This window comes from Eleginops maclovinus, chromosome 24, assembly GCF_036324505.1.
Source record: "Eleginops maclovinus isolate JMC-PN-2008 ecotype Puerto Natales chromosome 24, JC_Emac_rtc_rv5, whole genome shotgun sequence".
NCBI lineage: Eukaryota > Metazoa > Chordata > Actinopteri > Perciformes > Eleginopidae > Eleginops > Eleginops maclovinus.
In genome coordinates this window covers 1,065,657-1,084,624 of record NC_086372.1, presented here as the reverse complement: position 1 = coordinate 1,084,624, position 18,968 = coordinate 1,065,657, and the positions used below count along the sequence as shown (strand labels likewise).

The window sequence follows — 18,968 nt, the reverse complement described above, 5'->3', positions numbered from 1 at the left end:
TATCAATATATATTCCAGCTTTTATTTATCAACATATTTAGCCTTTTCCATTATTTATTAATTGATCTTTTAATGAATTCAGTATTATTAATATAGGCGGAACCTTTGAATCACGCTGTTTGACGTCGGACTTGGAATCCCTCACTGTCAACAGGAAGCGGCGGAGGAGCTGCATCCTTTCTGAACATGTTGGTATTTTTAAAGTTCTAAACCTCTTTTTATCGTTGTTTAACATGTCTCAAACGTTGTATGATCTGCTGGGGTTTAACTAAAAATGAGTTACATGTAATTACGTTTGACAGAAATAAATATAAAGCAGAATAACAGCGTTAGTTAGCTTCACTTTGCTAACATAGCTCGCAAACTTGCTGTATTTAAGAAATAAATTGGCTGTTTTTGAGATAAACTGTGCTTATTATGTTAGCGGAATGGTCGCTGAATTGTTTAAGTTTGCTTCTGAGTTCAGAAACCTTAAAATACACAGATTTGTTTAGCTACTTCTGTCGCTAATTAGCTTGTAATTGTGGCAGCTCTATAATAACTATTATATGCTCACCGAATCAAAGAGTAGCTTCCAATGAGATAGCTAATGTTAAGATTACATATAATATATATAAAAGGTGTGCTTAAAGCCGCTGATTCCGTGTTCAGCTTCGTCTGGCTGCACATTTCTCTCATAAAGTTACTGATTTGGTATTTGTGCGATTTCCAAAGTGGCATGAGTCAACCTCTGAAACTCTGTGCACTGTGAGTCAAATGACCACTGACGAGAACTACTTGGTTTGTTCCCCGAAAACAGTCCCATTACAAGCCCGAAGAGAGGAGCCTCTGCGGTGTCCCTGCCTGCTGAAGGTGGTGATTATGCGGCCGGGACGGCGTCTGTAGCCCGGCTTTAACACATCTCAGGCCAGGCTTTGGGGTCGCATTCCTTGGAGGTGAGTGATTAAGAAAACTGTTGATAAAAAACTAAATTACCACGGGTTTTTTTGGGGTTGTGGTTGTTTATTGGCATCCACTTCCAGGAACAGTCTCAGAAACATTTAGGAGCTTCTACTTCTATGGTTGAAAATATGATTACACATAATACCTGCATGCTACCATTGAAGAGATTAGCACAAACTATTTATAAAAAATCTAGTAATGGGAAATCAATGTGGTTTAATAAATATAAAACAGAGAGAAAATGTTATATTATTTCTGCATGAGGCCCAGTTGTGTCATTTCTGTCACTTCTGTATGACTTGAAAAACTACATTACCCACGATCCTGCTGGGCTTTAACAATGTGGAATAAGAAGCTAAAATCAAAACAGAATAGTCGTATGTTGACACTTGTACGTTTTAGATTTTTAAATATTTATATACAATTCTTTTCCTGTTCAGCCCTGTTTTCTGAGCCGCGATGGAGAGAGGAGCCCCCCCCGACGTCCTCCTGCAGCGCCCCTGGCTTCCTGTGAGCATCAGCGGCGTCCAGCTCCTCGCCAAGAGCTGGTTTGGGGAAACGGAGTACCACGTCCTGCTGACGGACATGCAGTGTGTGTGGGGGGAGAGGATGGACTCTGCAGACATTGAGAAACGAGCTCAGGTACACAAAGACTAAATTACTGTTCCGGTGTGCAGAGCTTTAAGATGATTTTTCTTTGAATGGAATGATCCGCTGTTCTTCGCTGCAGGAGCTGAACAGACGTCTGCGTGCCCCGGTCAAAGCTTTCTTCTCCCACCTATCTGAAGTGGTTCGGCCCGCCCTGACAGGAAGTGGCGGGGGGGAGGACGGCGAGGCTACCATCTCTGTGACGCATCAGGATGACGGAAACATCGGCATGAAGCTGAAGAGTGAACTCGCAGGGCTGCCCTTCTACTGGGAGTTTCACTGCACCCCCGCCCCCGTCACTGTGGTACGGTCCACATCCAGATGTTCCTCTTCAGTAGACTAACTGCTGGGAATATTATGGGTGTTATTTGTCACCCAGTTATAGGGGATTAATATGTATTTCATTTCAGAAATGCACTTTTCTTTCAGTTTTAGAGGACTGTATACTTTCTAAAATCAGAGGAAATGTGAGAAAATAAAGTTTGGGCAATTCCAAATGCTTAATGAAAGGTAAATCAAAGACATAAAAGTAACTTTGTGTGTGTGTGTGTGTGTGTGTGTGTGTGTGTGTGTGTGTGTGTGTCAGGTGTGCTCTCAGCTGGTGCGCCCCCTGCTGGCGATGAGCTTCCTGCTGCAGCGGCAGGTGGAGCAGCTTGGAGGTCTTCTGGGGAGGAAAGACGCTGAGATCCACGACTACAGAGAGAACGGAGCCACACTGAGCAGAGGTACACACACACACACACACACACACACACACACACACACACACACACACACACACACACACACACTTTTAAGACATTTATTTAACTTAAAACGTATGTTCTTAAATCCAGAGCGGCTGCATACGGAAGTCTTTGAAGAGCGAACCTACAGAGAGGACTACATGTCAAAGGTCAACGACACACACACACACACACACACACACACACACACACACACACACACACACACACACACACACACACTAGTCTGTACTAAGAGTTGTTTTACCGATTGTTAACGGAGGTGACGAGCTCAGCAGGAGGCCTCTTTCTCTCTCTCGCTCTGTCCGCCTGAAACTCGACCCACCGTGACACGCCGAGTGTTGGCCAATCAGAGCGAGACGAGGGGCTCCTCCTTTCAAATTAAAAGTGTTTACTGTATTCAGGTGTGGAATTTCTCATCTCTGACTCCGTTGACCCCTGACTCCTCAGTGGAAATTTCCTCAGGAAAACACCTCAAAGTAACTCGCTTAGTCTTTAAACATTGTGTGTTTTTTCATGGAGGAAACCTGTGTGTGTGTGTGTGTGTGTGTGTGTGTGTGTGTGTGTGTGTGTGTGTGTGTGTGTGTGTGTGTGTGTGTGTGTGTGTGTGTGTGTGTGTGTGTGTGTGTGTGTGTGTGTGTGTGTGTGTGTGTGTGTGTGTGTGTGAATGAAGGGAAATAATCAGATTGTAGGAGGTGGCAGCGGGCCAGCTCAGGTAGGAGAGTCAGCGTCAGTGGCAGCTCTGTCTCTGTTTGTTTTCTGGGTTCATAATATCGGCGGGCCGGGAAGACACCACAGAAGAAGAAATGCCGCAGTAGATCAAAGTCTTCTTCCTCGTGGCAAATTCCTCCAGGCTGCGCCTGCTGACCAAAGTCCCACCTGGTATAAATTCGTCTGGGAAAAATGTCGTCGGGATGCCTCAAAGGGAGAGACACAGAGTGTGTGTGAATCAGGGGAAATCAGGGGAAGGCGTTTAGCGTATGTTTGCAGTATTTATTCATTGTGTGTGTGTGTGTGTGTGTGTGTGTGTGTGTGTGTGTGTGTGTGTGTGTGTGTGTGTGTGTGTGTGTGTGTGTGTGTGTGTGTGTGTGTGTTGCCCGTTTTCACAGCTTCCCTTTTTCTTCCTCTTGAACTTTTTTGACATTTACTCAGTTATTTAAAATCTTCGGTCTCATCACCCCCTCTTTCCCCATCACCACAAGTCTGTGTGTGTGTGTGTGTAATTTGTGGCCTCTGATTCCCACACCAAGGGCAGTACAGGACAGTGAAGGAGAGCCGATGATGACAGGAGCAGCAGCTTTTATTTTCTGCTGCAGCTTTCACTGAAAGCCCCTCCCCAGCCTGTCACCACACAAACACCCCACCCAGCGCAGGTCAACATTTACATACGCTTCCCACTGACACACACACACTTGGATTTAACCCGGGCACAGGACAAAAACAAGTTAAGGATCACATCAGCTTTCCTTACGACCTAAATCTGGTGTGTGTGTGTGTGTGTGTGTGTGTGTGTGTGTGTGTGTGTGTGTGTGTGTGTGTGTGTGTGTGTGTGTGTGTGTGTGTGTGTGTGTGTGTGTGTGTGTGTGTCACACAGTTGTCAGCTCTGAATTGAATTGTCACTGCTTGGGAACGTGGCCTGCTTCCTGTTTCATGAGGCGGCGGCTTCACAGCTCCTCTTGCAAACGGAGCCGCAGTTTCAACGACATCTGACAATTAGTGGCCGCCTCTGACCAGAACACCTCGCCTGCGCTGCACACCATCCCATAATTGAGGCAAAATGTCGCCTTCCTGCGTCGTCGGCCTCCAGAGTTGGCGTTGCTCACTTCAAATTTCCTGCTTTCCTTGTTTAAATGGTTGTTTTTTCTATTTGAGGGCTCAGAGACAAAATGAGAATCAATCAGGAACCGTTTCTTTCTCTACGGAGATCTGCAGCTGTGTGATCATTCGCTCCAAAGGTTGATGGAGTTTTCCTTTCATGCTGCGGCTCTGACTCTGAGGCAAACCTAATATCGCATCAAGTTAACCGAAAGGCACAAAAGCTTTTAAGGCCTTGAGCAGCCAAACAAGACTGCAGAACACTTTGCAAAAACAGAGAAGCTCCTTTATGGCATCTAACCCTGACGTTTTTGATGCAGAAACACATTGAAAGCAGCTTTACCTGCTTTACCAGCTTACCTGCTTTACCTGCTTTACCAACTTTACCAGCTTTACCGGAGCAAATGTGGATGTAATCATTCTCAAACATGCATCATTTTATCTGACCAAATATTCTGCTTTAATACCTGCTTTTCAGCCTTCAGCCCGTCAAAGACACCTTTCTCTGCTCCTGAAAAAACGTTTGCTCTCGTACTTTGAGGCTTCATTTAAAACCTCATCACAGAATCCGTTTGTTGATTAGAGTTATGAGTCTCCTCTCCGGGTCGTGTGAAGGGACCGTCAACAGGAGAATTAGGAGGAAACTGGAGGCGGGTTTGTCGTCTCAGTCAATAATTGACTGCTGCAGCTTTTATCTCACAGACCTGAGGAATTCAGGGCCCGGGTGGTAAGAAGGAGAGGCTCGAGGCGGGGGCAGCGGTGCAGACGGTGGCATGAAAGTAATCCTGGAAATATTTAGATCCCTGGCTAGAAATGTATAAAATAACGCTATGCCAGGAAACAAAGATGTATTTGGCAGCAGCTTAGGAAGTCCCGCCCCTTAGCCTATCACGTGCAATGTGGAGCACTAGCCAATAGGAGCGCAGTCTTCCACAGTGATGTCCTTTTTATAAGCACATATTGTTGCATGTAAACAGTGAGAAATAGTTGCTCCCTGACTTTCAAAGATAGGAAAAGTCAGTGCAGGTTGGTGGAAACCATCCCTATGTTTGGTTTACAGTCAATAGAGACAACACCTTTCCTTTGATCTCCAGAATATATATCTTTAACATCCTAAAAGTCATTTACTGAACAGAAGGTCAGCAGTGGTTTCTCGTGGTGTTTCTCTGTCAGAGGGATTATCTCAGAGACGTCACTCTGGATATTTTTACTGTTTTCTGACATTTTACCGGCTGAACAAATACCGGCAATAATCCTCAGCTGCAGGCAGTGTTTCTAAAGAGTATCCAAACACACTCAGCATATCCTCCTCCTCCTCCTCCTCTGTCAGTGGCACACAGTTTCCACCGGCCTGTCCTGGCCTCGTCTGTAATTATCCCTCTGTGGCCGCTGCAGCTGCTGGCCGCAGGTTCGAGTCCCGGGCCAGGAGCAGCGGCGTGCGGCATCCCGCGGGAACATCACGAGACGGTGAGCAACATGAGAGCAGGAACTCAGGACGACAGCACGGGGATACGCCGGGCCACAGCTCAGAACCAGAGACACTTTATTTATCCCCGGGGGAATTAGGTTTTTAAATACGTGCTCCAGCTTAGTATACAATCAAAGTAAACAGAATTAAGTCACATTTTTCAGTAAAAAAATACAGTAAAATGTAAAATTAATAACTGCTTACTGATGTCCCGCCCCTTGGAGTGCTGGCCAATCGGAGTGGGAGTGTTCCAAAGTGATGTCACCATGTTCCGGCTGTTGAATAATTTCCATGCAGAGAACCTATAGATCACATGACAGGAAGGGGAAGACCCCAGAGAGCATAGCAGGGCCTCTTTAAGGGAAATAATGCATCTATAACCCAGTAACAATAATCCTGACCTCTAAGGCTCGAGGGCGGGAAGCTGAGGTCACGGCAAGGAGAAAGCAAGGTGAAGAGTAAACACGAGGTCAGGAGGAGAGACGGGTGAGGGGCGAAGAGGGGAAGGAGAGTGTGAGACTCCTCGGCACCAAGACCCCCGTCTGAAAAACAGAGGGTGTTTACCTGCTAAGAATAGAGGAACACCGACTTCCTCTCATCACCTTCCCCACACATGATGCTCTGCTGAGGGGAGGAGAGGGGAGGCGTGGCCCCCAGGTGAGTCCTCCTTCTGCTCCTCCTGGTTAGACTTTGTCCCGTTTCAGCAGGGAGGAACTTTCCAGAGAATTTCTCAGCCCCACAACACATTGGAGGTTATTGACCTGCTGTAATCACCTTTTTTATTCCTGAAGACAATATTTTAATTCCCTAAATTACATTTCTGATTTATTTGACGGATTATTTGATAAAAAGTCAAGTTTACTATTTATTTATTTTTTACTTGCAAGATTTTTCTATTTTTTCTGGATTTTTATTTTATTTTTTAGGATTTTTTTAGTTGATTAATGTATTAAAATATCATGTGTAGTTAAAGTAGGTCAGAGTTGAAACGGGAGGCTAGACTGCACAACAGTTAAGGCTGTGATGGCACAGAGATGAGCGATCTAAATGAATGTACAGCCAAGCTTCACAAACACAACTCTCTTATTTTGAAGGAAACCCCGCGCTCAGCTTCCTGTCTCTCTTCCCTTCAGGCTCTTCCTTTAGTATCTCCTACATTTGAATTCTAGTTTCCGGCCGTCTGTGTCAGTGCAATCAAATGATGCAAAATGTTGTTGTTTTGGTGGGAAAAGGGTCTGTAGATGTGAATTTAGAGAAAGTGGTCACTATCCCATCATTTAGGTTTTTGATCCTGCATGTGTTTCGTCCCCTGGCAGAAATGAGCATTCATAGAAAGAAAGGGTCTTTAACCGGTGAAATAAGAGCCGGATCCAACCAATTAAAGTCCACATTTCAGATCAAATAATGCAAAGTGAGCTGGCAGCGGGGGCGAGGAGGGGGCGTCAATACAGGGAGAGAATAAGGTGGGCTTTCTGCAGCACATTGCTTTCTCTGTGCCCAAAGCAGAACTAAGCCTCACCATAGCATTTACATTTATTTTTACGATATTTAAACAAACAAATAACAAAAATAAATCAATGCAAAACCTCCAAACCTGACCAAAGTGTGTTTAGGAGCCCCTCTCTCCTGACAGCGAGCGCGAGACCACCAATTTCTGCCGGTCAATATTTGAGGAGCTAATTTGGAGAGTTTGTCCTCTCTGCGTCTGGGGAGAAAGCAGGGTTCAGTGAAGGTGTTTTTCTACGTGCCTTTGCATAATGTCACCGGAGTCTACACGCACCCTTATCTGTCAGGCTGTGTGTGTGTGTGTGTGTGTGTGTGTGTGTGTGTGTGTGTGTGTGTGTGTGTGTGTGTGTGTGTGTGTGTGTGTGTGTGTGTGTGTGTGTGTGTGTGTGTGTGTGTGTGTGTGTGTGTGTGTGTGTGTGTGTGTGTGTGTGTGTGTGTGTGTGTGTGTCAGTTGTTCCTGCTCCACCTGTGATCAGCTGTGCCAATAATGCAGCTTTGATTAGAGGCTTATCGCTGCCCGTCACACCTCGAGCATGTGACTCCCACTGCAGGCCGTAAAGCAAACACACCCAAAGCCCCGAGCCTGTCAAAAGGACACTTTCATGCATCTGATTATTTCATCTTTATGGATTAATTGGCTTCAAAGCTGCACACGGACACAGACTGACATCTGAAAATGTTGTGCAGAATGGAAGTAGGAACAGGCAATGTTCGTGCAGAAAAAACACTAATATAATTAATCTAAAGCCACTTTCACCACAAAGAAATCTTTTATTTTGAAGGAAACCGTCGCTCAGCTTCCTATCTCCCCTCCTTCAGGCTGTTCCTCTGCTATGCTCTGATCAGTCTGATGCCCTGCGCTTTGACGGCGACCTCCAGCAGCTGTACGGTGCCGTCGTGAGCTGTACAAACTCCCGGAAACGCAAGCTGTCTGAGGAGCCATCTGTGGAGGAGACACTGGTCGACAAGCCAAACAACATATCCTCTTTAGGTTTGGAAAAAAGCTGCTAACAAGTTTCAAAAACATCCACTTCTTTGTCTCTGTCTTTATCATATTATCAGGGCATATTTTGCATTCAATATCCACATAAAATATGATTCAAAGACGTTTTTTGTGGTGTTTTTTTGTACACACTTAAGAGACGATTTCCACATTATTAAGCATTTAAAATGTCAGAAAGAAACGGCACACAAGCAGACAAAGCCAAGTGTCTCTGTGGTCCTGCAGGAGGATCTGTGGTGGACAGTGGAGCAGCCCAGGACGTGCAACTGGAAGCAGCTGGAGCCAGACGGCCCAACAGACCCACAGAGAAACAGGTACGGTTAGAATATAGATTGAGAACAAACTATCACATGTACCTCTTTTCATCAATTAACTCCTTAATTACACTCGTCTACCTTCAACAGGAGAGGTTTTTAAATAGCAATTGTCCAGATAAGAATCAGAAGTGGTTTTATTAACCGAGGGGTGTGCTGTGGTATGTTTGATAAGAGCCTAAAAAATCTCAAATCTGTCCACATTTTCTTGTCCTCCACAGTCTCTTCCATCCGCCCCTGCAGAGCGACCATCTTTGAAACCAAAGAAGAAGAAAGTGGGACTGTTCAGATGAGCCATAGGGACACATCGAGAACATTTTTAAGGAAAAGGTGTTTTTATCCATTTCATGAAAAGTAGGAACGTTTTTTTTTTAATCTGAATTTTTTGAGCTTTTATTTTGAAGGAATATTTCAGTATTTGCTGGTTTTAATTGTTTTTTTGTAATAAATGATGTTTTAAATCTGGATTTTGGGTTTTAAAGTTGTCAACCTGTTAAATAAATATGAATTTGATTGCACTTTGTTATTAAATCTAAATACAGAAGAATGGTTGAAGCATCAGAAGAAAGGTTAGAGTCTGTCTCCTCCAAGCATCCAGGTCTTTAAGCGTACTTTCCTTTAGTGTTCAAACTATGAAGCCCTCTGTGTTTGTGTCTAAAGATTGACTCTGAGGTGATTCAGATGGAGAATAATGAGCAGGTCGATGCAGCTTTCTGTGAGCCGGTGAGATGTTGACTCAAGGCGCTGCAGCATCTCGGGAATGCTATTGAAGTTTCAGATGGAAAGGCTCTGTTTGCCCGCTGGGCTTCAGGAGTTTCTGTGGGACAAACGCTACCGAAACACACCGTCATGTCAGCTGGAAAACTCAGAAGATAAGAATATATTCTTTTATTACTTATGTCCCTCACTTTCTTTATCGCTTCCTGGAAAGATGCTGCGATAAAACTGCTGATTCTTGGCTCCGAGAGATGCATTATTGAGAAAGGAAAGGTTGATAATTTCTGCTCCTAAGATATGAAATGAGTACAGCTGAAATTAATCAGTTAATGCAACTTCTGCTGTTTTTCAATTAAAAATGAGCTATCGTGTCTCTGGGGATTGTGGGAAATGTAGTCCATGTGAAAACCCGTTCAGATTGAAAGGTAATGTTAGCTGAGCCTCGTTGTTGATGCACTGGTTTTGCTATAAGTGGAAGGTGAATGAAACAAAGTGAGGGAACTTTTCATCTTTTCCTCAGCTCTGACTGATGTCATTTGAGGAACTTTCGCAGAGGGGGGGTGAGAAAGTTTTAACGAGAAGACGAGGGTCCAAAGTCTCGTGTCTCGGTGACAGTAAACAACCTGGGGGGGGGGGGGGGCAGGTCCTGCAGGGCGCGGTCTCCTTCTTCTCTCGCTGCACCTCATCTGTCCTGTAGTCGGTCTCAGCGCGCGCTGCGGGACACCCTCTGACCGCCGTGCCCATTACGCACCGCGCGCCTCCGTGTCTGTCTGCAGCTTCTTCTCACAGCCTCGAGAGCTTTGAAGCCGCGTGCCAAGATAAACTCACCTCGCCCTATATATGCCCCTGCCTCCGCGTGCACTTGGGACAGGACCGGTCCGGGTCTCCAGCGGCGCACGGGGCACTTTTACGCGCCGGGAATGGACACTTTGTGGGGCGCGGGAGTGAGTCCTGCTCTGGTCCCTCCACTTATATTATAAAGGGGATTTAAAGAGACACAGCGGGGGAGGGGGATGCTGCTCCCTACGCTGGTTACGTGCCTCGCCGGGTGCGCCTTCCTTCTCTTGCCGGGGAGCGAGGGCTGCGGACCGGGCAGAGGGCACGGTAAGAGACGCTCACCCAGGAAACTCGCCCCTCTTTCCTACAAGCAGTTCAGCCCCAACGTGGCGGAGAAGACGCTAGGAGCCAGCGGGAGGTACGAGGGGAAAATCACCCGGAACTCCGAGCGCTTCAAGGAGCTCACCCCCAACTACAACCCGGACATCATCTTCAAGGATGAGGAGAACACAGGTGCAGACCGCATGATGACACAGGTAACCCTCCCGGACACCGTAGTCCCATTTTCTCCATGAAATCTGCTCTTTCAGGAGGTGTTTCTGCGCTCTGCACTTTGGCCAGTCTGTAAACGCGTGGACACTGTTATCTTTTCCGCGTTTCATGTTGACTCAAGGCTCGCCAAGAATGTCAGAAGAATCCGTCTTAACAAACTAAAGGGGGTTTAACTTTTTAATATATATTTTAGTTCTTGTTTTAGTGCTTTTAAAGCCAACACATCCATGTTGCCACACGATTTAAATCACAGCAGCTTCAGTGGAAGACTGTCCTAACTACAGTATATATTATTTGAAAATGGTGGATGTTTCTTGGAGTGCTCCTGGTGGGGAAGCTGATTTGCTAAACTCTCTCTTGGGTCAAAGCCTGAAACCCAGCTGCTGTGTGTTGGGCTGTGAAGGTGACCACTTTGGATCTGAGGGACTTTCAGAGCTCCACTGTGGCAGGTCGTGCGTAAAAGAGGGCAACCCCGTCTAAAAATGTATGGAAAAGCGGTCTCTCTTAATTAAAACACTATGCCCTCTGTTTTACATCATGTTTTTTGGTGGAAAAACAGCAAAAGTCGTATTTGGTTTGGTCAAGCTACACTGATGTTTACCGTTTTTAGCCCGAGTTTGGACTGTCGGAATTTTTTACGACTCCGTCCTTGATGTGGCCCCGGGTGGAATTTATTTGACTCCCAATTTCCCCGGGAATAAAGTATTTATATCTGGCACTGGTGACCGCGGGCTTCCTTTCCGCACGGTAGCCTTATGTCCACAGACCCACGTGGGGAGGGAGAGTGCGCACTCCTGCCCGGAGCTGTCACCTCAGTGCGTGCACTGTAAGAAATCTCAGCCTAAAAAGGTCACTTCAGGTGAGTTTAAAGTGAGGAAATGTCCAAAATATTGTCTTAAAATCCGGGGGGGGAATCAGTACATAAGGCTGAGTTTGCTTCATTTGTCTTTAGTGCAAAAACGCCCGATTTAAAAGTGTTAATACTCCCCTAGAAACTGACCCAAATGGATTTGTTTCAAATTAAAGATGCTTTTCCAATATATCTCCTAAAAGTTCAACCACAACAGAGACAACGTCTTATCAGCCCACCTGAACTCTGTTGAGGCATAGCTGTCGCTTGCTGTTCTTACTCTTAAACAGGGATTTAAAATACCATAGAAGTGCCCGAAACATTTACGCATCAAAAAGCGTCTCCACTTCTTGCAGCGCTGCAGAACTGCACACAATTTATGGCTCCAAGCCGCAGAGACAGCTTCCTGTTTGTCTTTTACTATTCCGTGTTACTTTTTTGTTTGTTTTCGCAGCGCACATGTGCAGAAATAGCCCACTTCACTTGTGTTGAAGCCTTAATTATACGGTGTTTTGCCTCTTTATTTTTTATGCGCTTTTTCCTGGGCGCTGCATACAGACGCGACTGTTCAGGGGCGACGGCACGCTGCAACAAGTGTCAGCATTTAAATCTACTTTTTTATTAAGTTCATGGTCGTGTCATTGCGAAATGCCAAAGGTGGACCTTTAGTTAACTTATTTACAGTGTTTAGAAGTACATCTACTCATGTGCTGCACTGAAGTACACCTTTGAGGTACTTAACTTTTTATTTGTTCTAGTTAATTGTCATGCAAAATGTGAGGATTCTTTATATTCAACTTATTTATTATTTAGAAGGTTTTAAATCATAACTGAGTTACTTTGCACGTTTTGCTTATTTGTACAAAATACTGTATTCAACTGATAGCCTACAGAAAGATATGTTAAAGAGTGCATTAAAGAGATGAACAGGCATCAGTTAGTGCTTTTGGTATATGTACATTTTGATCCTAGTATAGGTATTACTTTTACTGAAGCACTGAGTAGTTCTTCCACCTATATATCCAATAATTCGCTCCATTTTTTATATTTCTTGCTCCAAAGAATGTAGCCTTTAAGCAAACCGTGGTGTTGGATTTAAAACCGTCCAATGCAACCACCTTAATGCACCGGACTATAAAGAAGGGTCTTTCTTTTTGCAGATTGTGTCCCCTCCATCATGCAAACACGACTTGGAGGCGCCACATGAGACTAAATGACATTTCTTGCAGCGTGAAGGTGTGCATATGTTTGTGCAGCCAGCGGTTTAGTGCCGCTGCACCCCCCGTCCATCTGGATACCATGAAAGGAAAACCAACAAAATGTATCGTCTGATTTATGAAGTCGAGCTCGTTGCTGTGACCGCAGAGAAAACATAGGACGTTAAAATCCACAGTAGACACCGTGAAAAGGCATCTGTGGCTATTCTTATCACAGCCGCCGTGGAAAAGGACGTTTATGGGGTTTAATCCCACTCCGAAATAGGCTCAGATTCATAAAACCAGACGCCTTCAGGGACCGCAGGGAAACACAAGACGTCCTATAGTCATGCACACTTGATTTAATACCACTTTAATGTTGATGTATTTCATTTGAGCTGTTAGTCAAGGGAAAAACACCTCTATTGATAAAACTTCCCTCAGGATTTCATCCTAATTGAGGCATTTATGGACTTTAAAAAGTGCTCTCTAAGGGATAATAAAGGCCATTCTGAACTGAGGTCAGCTGATCCTTAAAGTTACATTTCAATCATTTAAAAACGTCCCCACCGCTAAGCTAAAGGTGGCTAATGTTGGGCTATAAAGGAACTACAGCACGGTCACATGACTTTATGTCACCACCGCTAAGCTAAAGGTGGCAAATGTTGGGCTATAAAGGAACTACAGCACGGTCACATGACTTCACGTCTCCACCGTTAAGCTAAAGGCGGCTAATGTTGGGCTATAAAGGAACTACAGCACGGTCACATGACTTCACGTCTCCACCGTTAAGCTAAAGGCGGCTAATGTTGGGCTATAAAGGAACTACAGCACAGTCACATGACTTCACGTCTCCACCGCTAAGCTAAAGGCGGCTAATGTTGGGCTATAAAGGAACTACAGCACGGTCACATGACTTCACGTCTCCACCGTTAAGCTAAAGGAGGCTAATGTTGGGCTATAAAGGAGCTACAGCACGGTCACATGACTTCAGGTCACCACCGCTAAGCTAAAGGAGGCTAATGTTGGGCTATAAAGGAACTACAGCATGGTCACATGACTTCACGTCTCCACCGTTAAGCTAAAGGCGGCTAATGTTGGGCTATAAAGGAACTACAGCACGGTCACATGACTTCACGTCTCCACCGTTAAGCTAAAGGAGGCTAATGTTGGGCTATAAAGGAACTACAGCACGGTCACATGACTTCACGTCTCCACCGTTAAGCTAAAGGAGGCTAATGTTGGGCTATAAAGGAACTACAGCACGGTCACATGACTTCACGTCTCCACCGTTAAGCTAAAGGAGGCTAATGTTGGGCTATAAAGGAACTACAGCACGGTCACATGACTTCACGTCTCCACCGTTAAGCTAAAGGAGGCTAATGTTGGGCTATAAAGGAACTACAGCACGGTCACATGACTTCACGTCTCCACCGTTAAGCTAAAGGAGGCTAATGTTGGGCTATAAAGGAACTACAGCACGGTCACATGACTTCAGGTCACCTCCGTTAAGCTAAAGGAGGCTAATGTTGGGCTATAAAGGAGCTACAGCACGGTCACATGACTTAAAGTCTAATGTTGGCGTCTAGTCGTCTTATTTAGACCTCTGTTTTTAAATCCACCAGTGGGGTATTTACTGACGTGTTTTATGTTATAGATTAAATAATGTGAAAATCGCTTCATCTTGTTTTAACCTTATTTCAAGCAAAAAACACAATAAACCTTCTCTTAAAATTGTTATAGTTTTAAGGAAAACGGCAGCCTCTTTGGGCCAATCTGACCGAATGTCCCCTTTAAATTTTCACTGGTGTCTCCTGAGACGGTGGATAAATCCCTCCTGACAATGCAGCCGGGTGGGGTTCACATTAACTGCCTGCAGGATTTATTGGGGGAGCCGGTGGGAGTTAAATGAGTCCCTCAATCGGCCCTCTCACCTCCTGTTTGCTCACCCTGACCAGACTCCAGGTTTAGAGGGAAGCTGAGGACCCCCTCCCTCCCCATCTATAACCTCACCCCCTCACCACAGAGAGCAAACATCAGCAGGGACAGCAGGGGTGCATTGTGGGACGGCTGCAGCCACAGACAAGGGGGGAGAGGGGTGACGTGTTTTATCTGTATTTAGGAAAACGTCTCTCATGGACAGCAACAAGGAGTCCATACAGAGGCTCCAGGACTCTGGATAATAATACACTGTGTGTTTCTCCGCAGCGCTGCAAAGACAAACTGAACTCCCTGGCCATCTCAGTGATGAACCTGTGGCCCGGGGTCCGGCTGCGGGTCACGGAGGGCTGGGACGAGGACGGCCATCACTCGGAGGAATCTCTGCACTATGAGGGCCGAGCCGTGGACATCACCACCTCCGACCGGGACCGCAACAAGTACGCCATGCTGGCCCGCCTGGCCGTGGAGGCGGGCTTCGACTGGGTCTACTACGAGTCTAAAGCCCACATCCACTGCAGCGTCAAGTCAGGTGAGGGAGGCAAATGCATCCTATCACTGGGGGAGGTTTTATCTATCATACAGAGGGGATCCAGAGAAGCTGCACCCACTCAGACCTGCAGGCTGAAGTTCTTTTAAAGATCACTGACAGGTTGACTGGGCCTTGCTCACTGAACATGCAAACTTCTTTGTGACTTTCCCCCTGAAATCCAGCTAAAGCACATTAAGTGTTGTGTTTTGTAAAGCTAATCACATGCAGGCACATCATTTCTGCCGGTGCATATAGCACCCAGGACTCTGCATTACTAATCCAACAATTTAAATGCTTTGGAGCAGCTTTCCTGCAGCCCTACAGCAACATGTCATCAGATGACTTGTGTTGCACTTGGAATCTCAAACCTATTTAGAAACTGCCATTGCTGCGTTTCCCCTTCTTCCTAACATTTCCTCCATCCCTACATTTCCTCTTGCTCGCATCATAATTATATCCAGCTCTTATATTTCATTTCCCTCCATTTGTCTCACCTGCCACTCACCCACGTTCTACATCACATCCAAGTGTTTGCTTCTGAGAGCATTTTATGGCTTTTTGCAGGACTTTATTTGCACTTTATAAACACATTTCAGAGGACCATGAAGCTTGGAAGTGCCTCATGGAGCTAAACTACTTTGCAAAACGGTTTATGAGCATACATAGGACAGCCTGCAGAGCAGCTATAGTGAGTGTGGCTTTGGAAGTACAAGATTTTATTTACCCAGGGCATCATTGCGGCAGCCAGTTTTGCAAAATAAAGATATCCAGGATGCATTTCAGTGCAATCACAGTTTTAAACTTTTGTAAATGTGCCTCTTAAGATCCCAGACCTACATCTTTTTATTTAACTTCTTCTCATGTGCATACAGCTGAGGCTCATGTGTAGTGTAGTGTTTTGAAGCCATCTGCAGAATCTCGAAAACAAACGAAGTAGGATGTAAAGCTCTAGTTGCATTGAAATTAAATATTTGATTTGATATTCAGTTTGAAAGATAAGATTGCATGATTCTGAAAGTGTCTCCTTTCCTTCTTCTTGTGCAGAATGAGAAGTAACACACGTGTGCCATGCAGGAGTGCTGAAAGTCGCACAGTCTTCAGAGTTTAAACACCCGCCTCACACATTTTACACTGAGTGGTAACTGAGATCTCCCTCTTCTGTCTCTCTCCTTTTCCTGCTTCTTCTCTCCCCCCTCCCAGATCGGGTAGCGAGGGCCCAGTCCTTGACTTGATCAGAAGGGCAACCAATCAAGTTGGTATTCTTTCATGTTTTTGATTCCTCCTGATTCTCCTCAAAGTTTCCTTTTAAATGCTTCTCAAAATTCCCTTAAAGTGGAGACTTTAGTGAGGGGAAACAACCACAAGAGGGCAGCAAGGTATAAGCACATTTAACCTCTGACCTTTGCAGCTTTACAACAACATGAGACATATTTCTGTTACTGCGTCCTCTATATAGTCTCTTTAAGTAGTGACTGTATTTGTTGTTTCAGATGTATATTTTTAAACCGTGTTCTTTGGATGATTAACCTGCCGCCTGGTTCCTGCTCTGCTGCTTCCTCCTGACTTATCTTATCACCTGGCCTTAACTTTTCATACCTTCCCCAAATATTTATCTCCAAAGTGTCACTTTTGAGTGTCACACACACACACACACACACACACACACACACACACACACACACACACACACACACACACACACACACACACACACACACACACACACACACACACACAGCTTTTATCTGATTATTGTTCTTTTGTGTCCAGGACAGAAAGTAAAGTCAATGTTTGGTTAAAGGGAGTTGATAGAGATGTGTTGTGTCCTCCAGTCCCTTTGTACCTCCGGACCTTTTGGACTTCCTGTCTGACCTCCCGGCCTCTCTTTCAGATCACTCCGTGGCAGCTAAATCTGGCGGCTGTTTCCCCGGCAGGGCCTCGGTGACATTGGCGAGCGGCGAGCAGAAGTCCATCAGCGACCTGCGACCCGGGGAGCGCGTCCTGGCGGCAGCGGGTGGCGGGGAGTTGATCTACAGCGAAGTCCTGCTCTTCCTGGACCGTAACCCCTTGACCCGGACACTCTTCCACACGCTGCACACAGAGTCCGGAGCCCGCCTCTCGCTCACCGCCGCCCACCTCATATTTGTGTCGGAGGGGAACTGCACTGAGGGGGCGCTGCCGGCCCGCGGCCTCAGGACGGTGTACGCCAGTGATGCCCGCCCAGGACAGTGTGTGGTGGTGCAGGCGGGTGGAGAGGGCCGTCTGTCTCGGGTCAGCCGGGTCAGCATGAGGGCGAGCCGGGGTGTGTTTGCCCCGCTCACCCAGCAGGGGACGCTGGTGGTGGATGGCGTGGTGGCGTCCTGCTACGCGGTGGTTGAGCAGCACGCCCTGGCTCACTGGGCCTTCTCCCCGCTGAGGCTCCTCCACAGCTGGACGGGAGCCACGGGGCCCCAACAGGACGGGGTCCACTGGTACTCACTGCTCTTAGACTGGCTGGGTAGGATGCTGCTGGACCCGTCGCGCCTCCACCCGCTGGGCCTGGCTCAGGGCGACAGATGAACGGCCAAGGAAGGTCACATGGAGGATTACTGAACCTTTTCTTACTGGGATGAGCCCAGAACCAGGCCTATAGGACCATGCCGGACGTTTGGGTTCCTCCTGAGGCATGCTGGGAGGCGGCGGGACGAGGAAGCGGTGACCTGACACACATGAACTCAGATCATTACTATAAGAGCACTCACAAGGAGCGCAAAAGAAGACTTATTCCGTCCTTTAAAACTATGAAACAACAATTCCTTAATACAGGACAGGTTTTAAGGTGTGGTTAAAGGAAGTACTTTTCCACAGTCACTGCATTTCCTTATAGTCATGCATAGAAACAGACAAGAGTCTTAACAGGGGGCTATTACTCATTCATCCACACTTCAAAATACACAAACTGCTCCATGAATTAACCCTGAAACACACCGAACACTTTAGCTATCATCGTGTTATTAACGTTGGTATTGAGAACAGAGAGTATTCTGGTATGTAATGGGATATATCCTATTCATTAACACAAGGTAACATTTTAAGGGTTTCTTAATAGGTTTTCTGCTTTGGCTCAAGAGGCAAAAGGACCTCAACACATGGCATGAAAGCCCTCCCTGCAACCTAAATAAAGAATAAAGGCACTTTTATGGTACAATGTATATTAAGGGATGTTTTTACATTGTTTTGGTACGTCTTAAAACTCTTAATCTGTGCAGATAACCTTTCACAAAACCCTTCATATAATAGAATCACTGCCTAATAATAACAACACCTTAAATCTGTTTATTATTTGATTTATCAAATATGTAAAATTTGTGTGTGTCAATTTAACGGTGTTGAAAATAAAGGTGAAAACGTGGAATATTAAGGTTGAAGATAAAGGGAATTAGTTTCATAGTCAGAGTCTGTGTTGTATGTAACATTACTGCTTTAATACAGAGATTTTAGAAAAAGTTATAGTGTATTTAAGTGTTATTTGTTTACAAAAATCCAATAATGTTTAAGAAGTTATTTTGGTTGAAGAGATATTAAAAGAAGATTTATTTTTTAAATTAAATTATACGGAAATGAGCTGTGTGTTGTTTCATTTATACCTCAATATCTGATAAAGACATGGTTGTACTGGGAATACTTAAGTACAATTTCGAGGTATTTGTAGCTATTTCCATTTTATCTGTTATTTTCACTTTTATTCCACCACATTAATTTAATACGTTTAGTTGCCGGGCAGATCTGGATTAATGATGTGAAATATAATCAACCCTTAAATCAGACTTTAGTTCCACCTGGAGTAAATTCACAAGCTACCCTGCAGTATACAAAGGCTTTAAAACGTATTTTACTCAAGTACAAGATCTGAGTACTTCTTCCACCCCTGTTTGTGAGTGTTTCTACACTACTTGTATTCGGCATCAAAACACAGTACTGTCCC

At 45.4% G+C, this 18,968-nt stretch overlaps 2 protein-coding genes across 3 annotated transcripts; both read left to right on the top strand.

Annotated features, from left to right (window-relative positions):
- Window positions 1–101: 101 nt before the first annotated feature.
- nhej1 (nonhomologous end-joining factor 1) lies at window positions 102–8,960 on the top strand. 2 transcript variants are annotated; one of them, XM_063877831.1, is made up of 10 exons: window positions 102–188; window positions 800–935; window positions 1,383–1,584; window positions 1,673–1,894; window positions 2,177–2,315; window positions 2,427–2,485; window positions 2,741–2,815; window positions 7,945–8,116; window positions 8,354–8,442; window positions 8,664–8,960. In XM_063877831.1, exons 3-10 carry the CDS (start codon window positions 1,402–1,404, stop codon window positions 8,733–8,735), a joined length of 1,011 nt encoding a protein of 336 aa, XP_063733901.1. In that variant the 5' UTR covers window positions 102–188; window positions 800–935; window positions 1,383–1,401; the 3' UTR covers window positions 8,736–8,960. The 2 variants fall into 2 exon arrangements, with proteins under 2 accessions (XP_063733901.1, XP_063733902.1); XM_063877832.1 differs by lacking the exon at window positions 2,741–2,815.
- An 868-nt stretch (window positions 8,961–9,828) lies between these two features.
- On the top strand, window positions 9,829–18,607 carry LOC134860943 (indian hedgehog B protein-like). The gene is made up of 3 exons (XM_063877830.1): window positions 9,829–10,472; window positions 14,743–15,004; window positions 16,896–18,607. The coding sequence occupies exons 1-3, from the start codon at window positions 10,173–10,175 to the stop codon at window positions 17,561–17,563; spliced, it is 1,230 nt and encodes a 409-aa protein (XP_063733900.1). The 5' UTR covers window positions 9,829–10,172; the 3' UTR covers window positions 17,564–18,607.
- The last annotated feature ends 361 nt before the right edge of the window (window positions 18,608–18,968 follow it).

What these genes read in the sequence shown, in the direction of transcription:
- nhej1 (XM_063877831.1), top strand. Translation starts at nt 1,402, where the DNA reads ATGGAGAGAGGAGCCCCCCCCGACGTCCTCCTGCAGCGCCCCTGGCTT. An exon ending in CCTCAGGAAAACACCTCAAA is followed by an intron (nt 2,816 to 7,944) that starts GTAACTCGCTTA and finishes CCCCTCCTTCAG; the next exon opens with GCTGTTCCTCTGCTATGCTC. An exon ending in AAACAACATATCCTCTTTAG is followed by an intron (nt 8,117 to 8,353) that starts GTTTGGAAAAAA and finishes GTGGTCCTGCAG; the next exon opens with GAGGATCTGTGGTGGACAGT.
- LOC134860943 (XM_063877830.1), top strand. Translation starts at nt 10,173, where the DNA reads ATGCTGCTCCCTACGCTGGTTACGTGCCTCGCCGGGTGCGCCTTCCTT. An exon ending in CAGACCGCATGATGACACAG is followed by an intron (nt 10,473 to 14,742) that starts GTAACCCTCCCG and finishes GTTTCTCCGCAG; the next exon opens with CGCTGCAAAGACAAACTGAA. An exon ending in CCACTGCAGCGTCAAGTCAG is followed by an intron (nt 15,005 to 16,895) that starts GTGAGGGAGGCA and finishes CCTCTCTTTCAG; the next exon opens with ATCACTCCGTGGCAGCTAAA.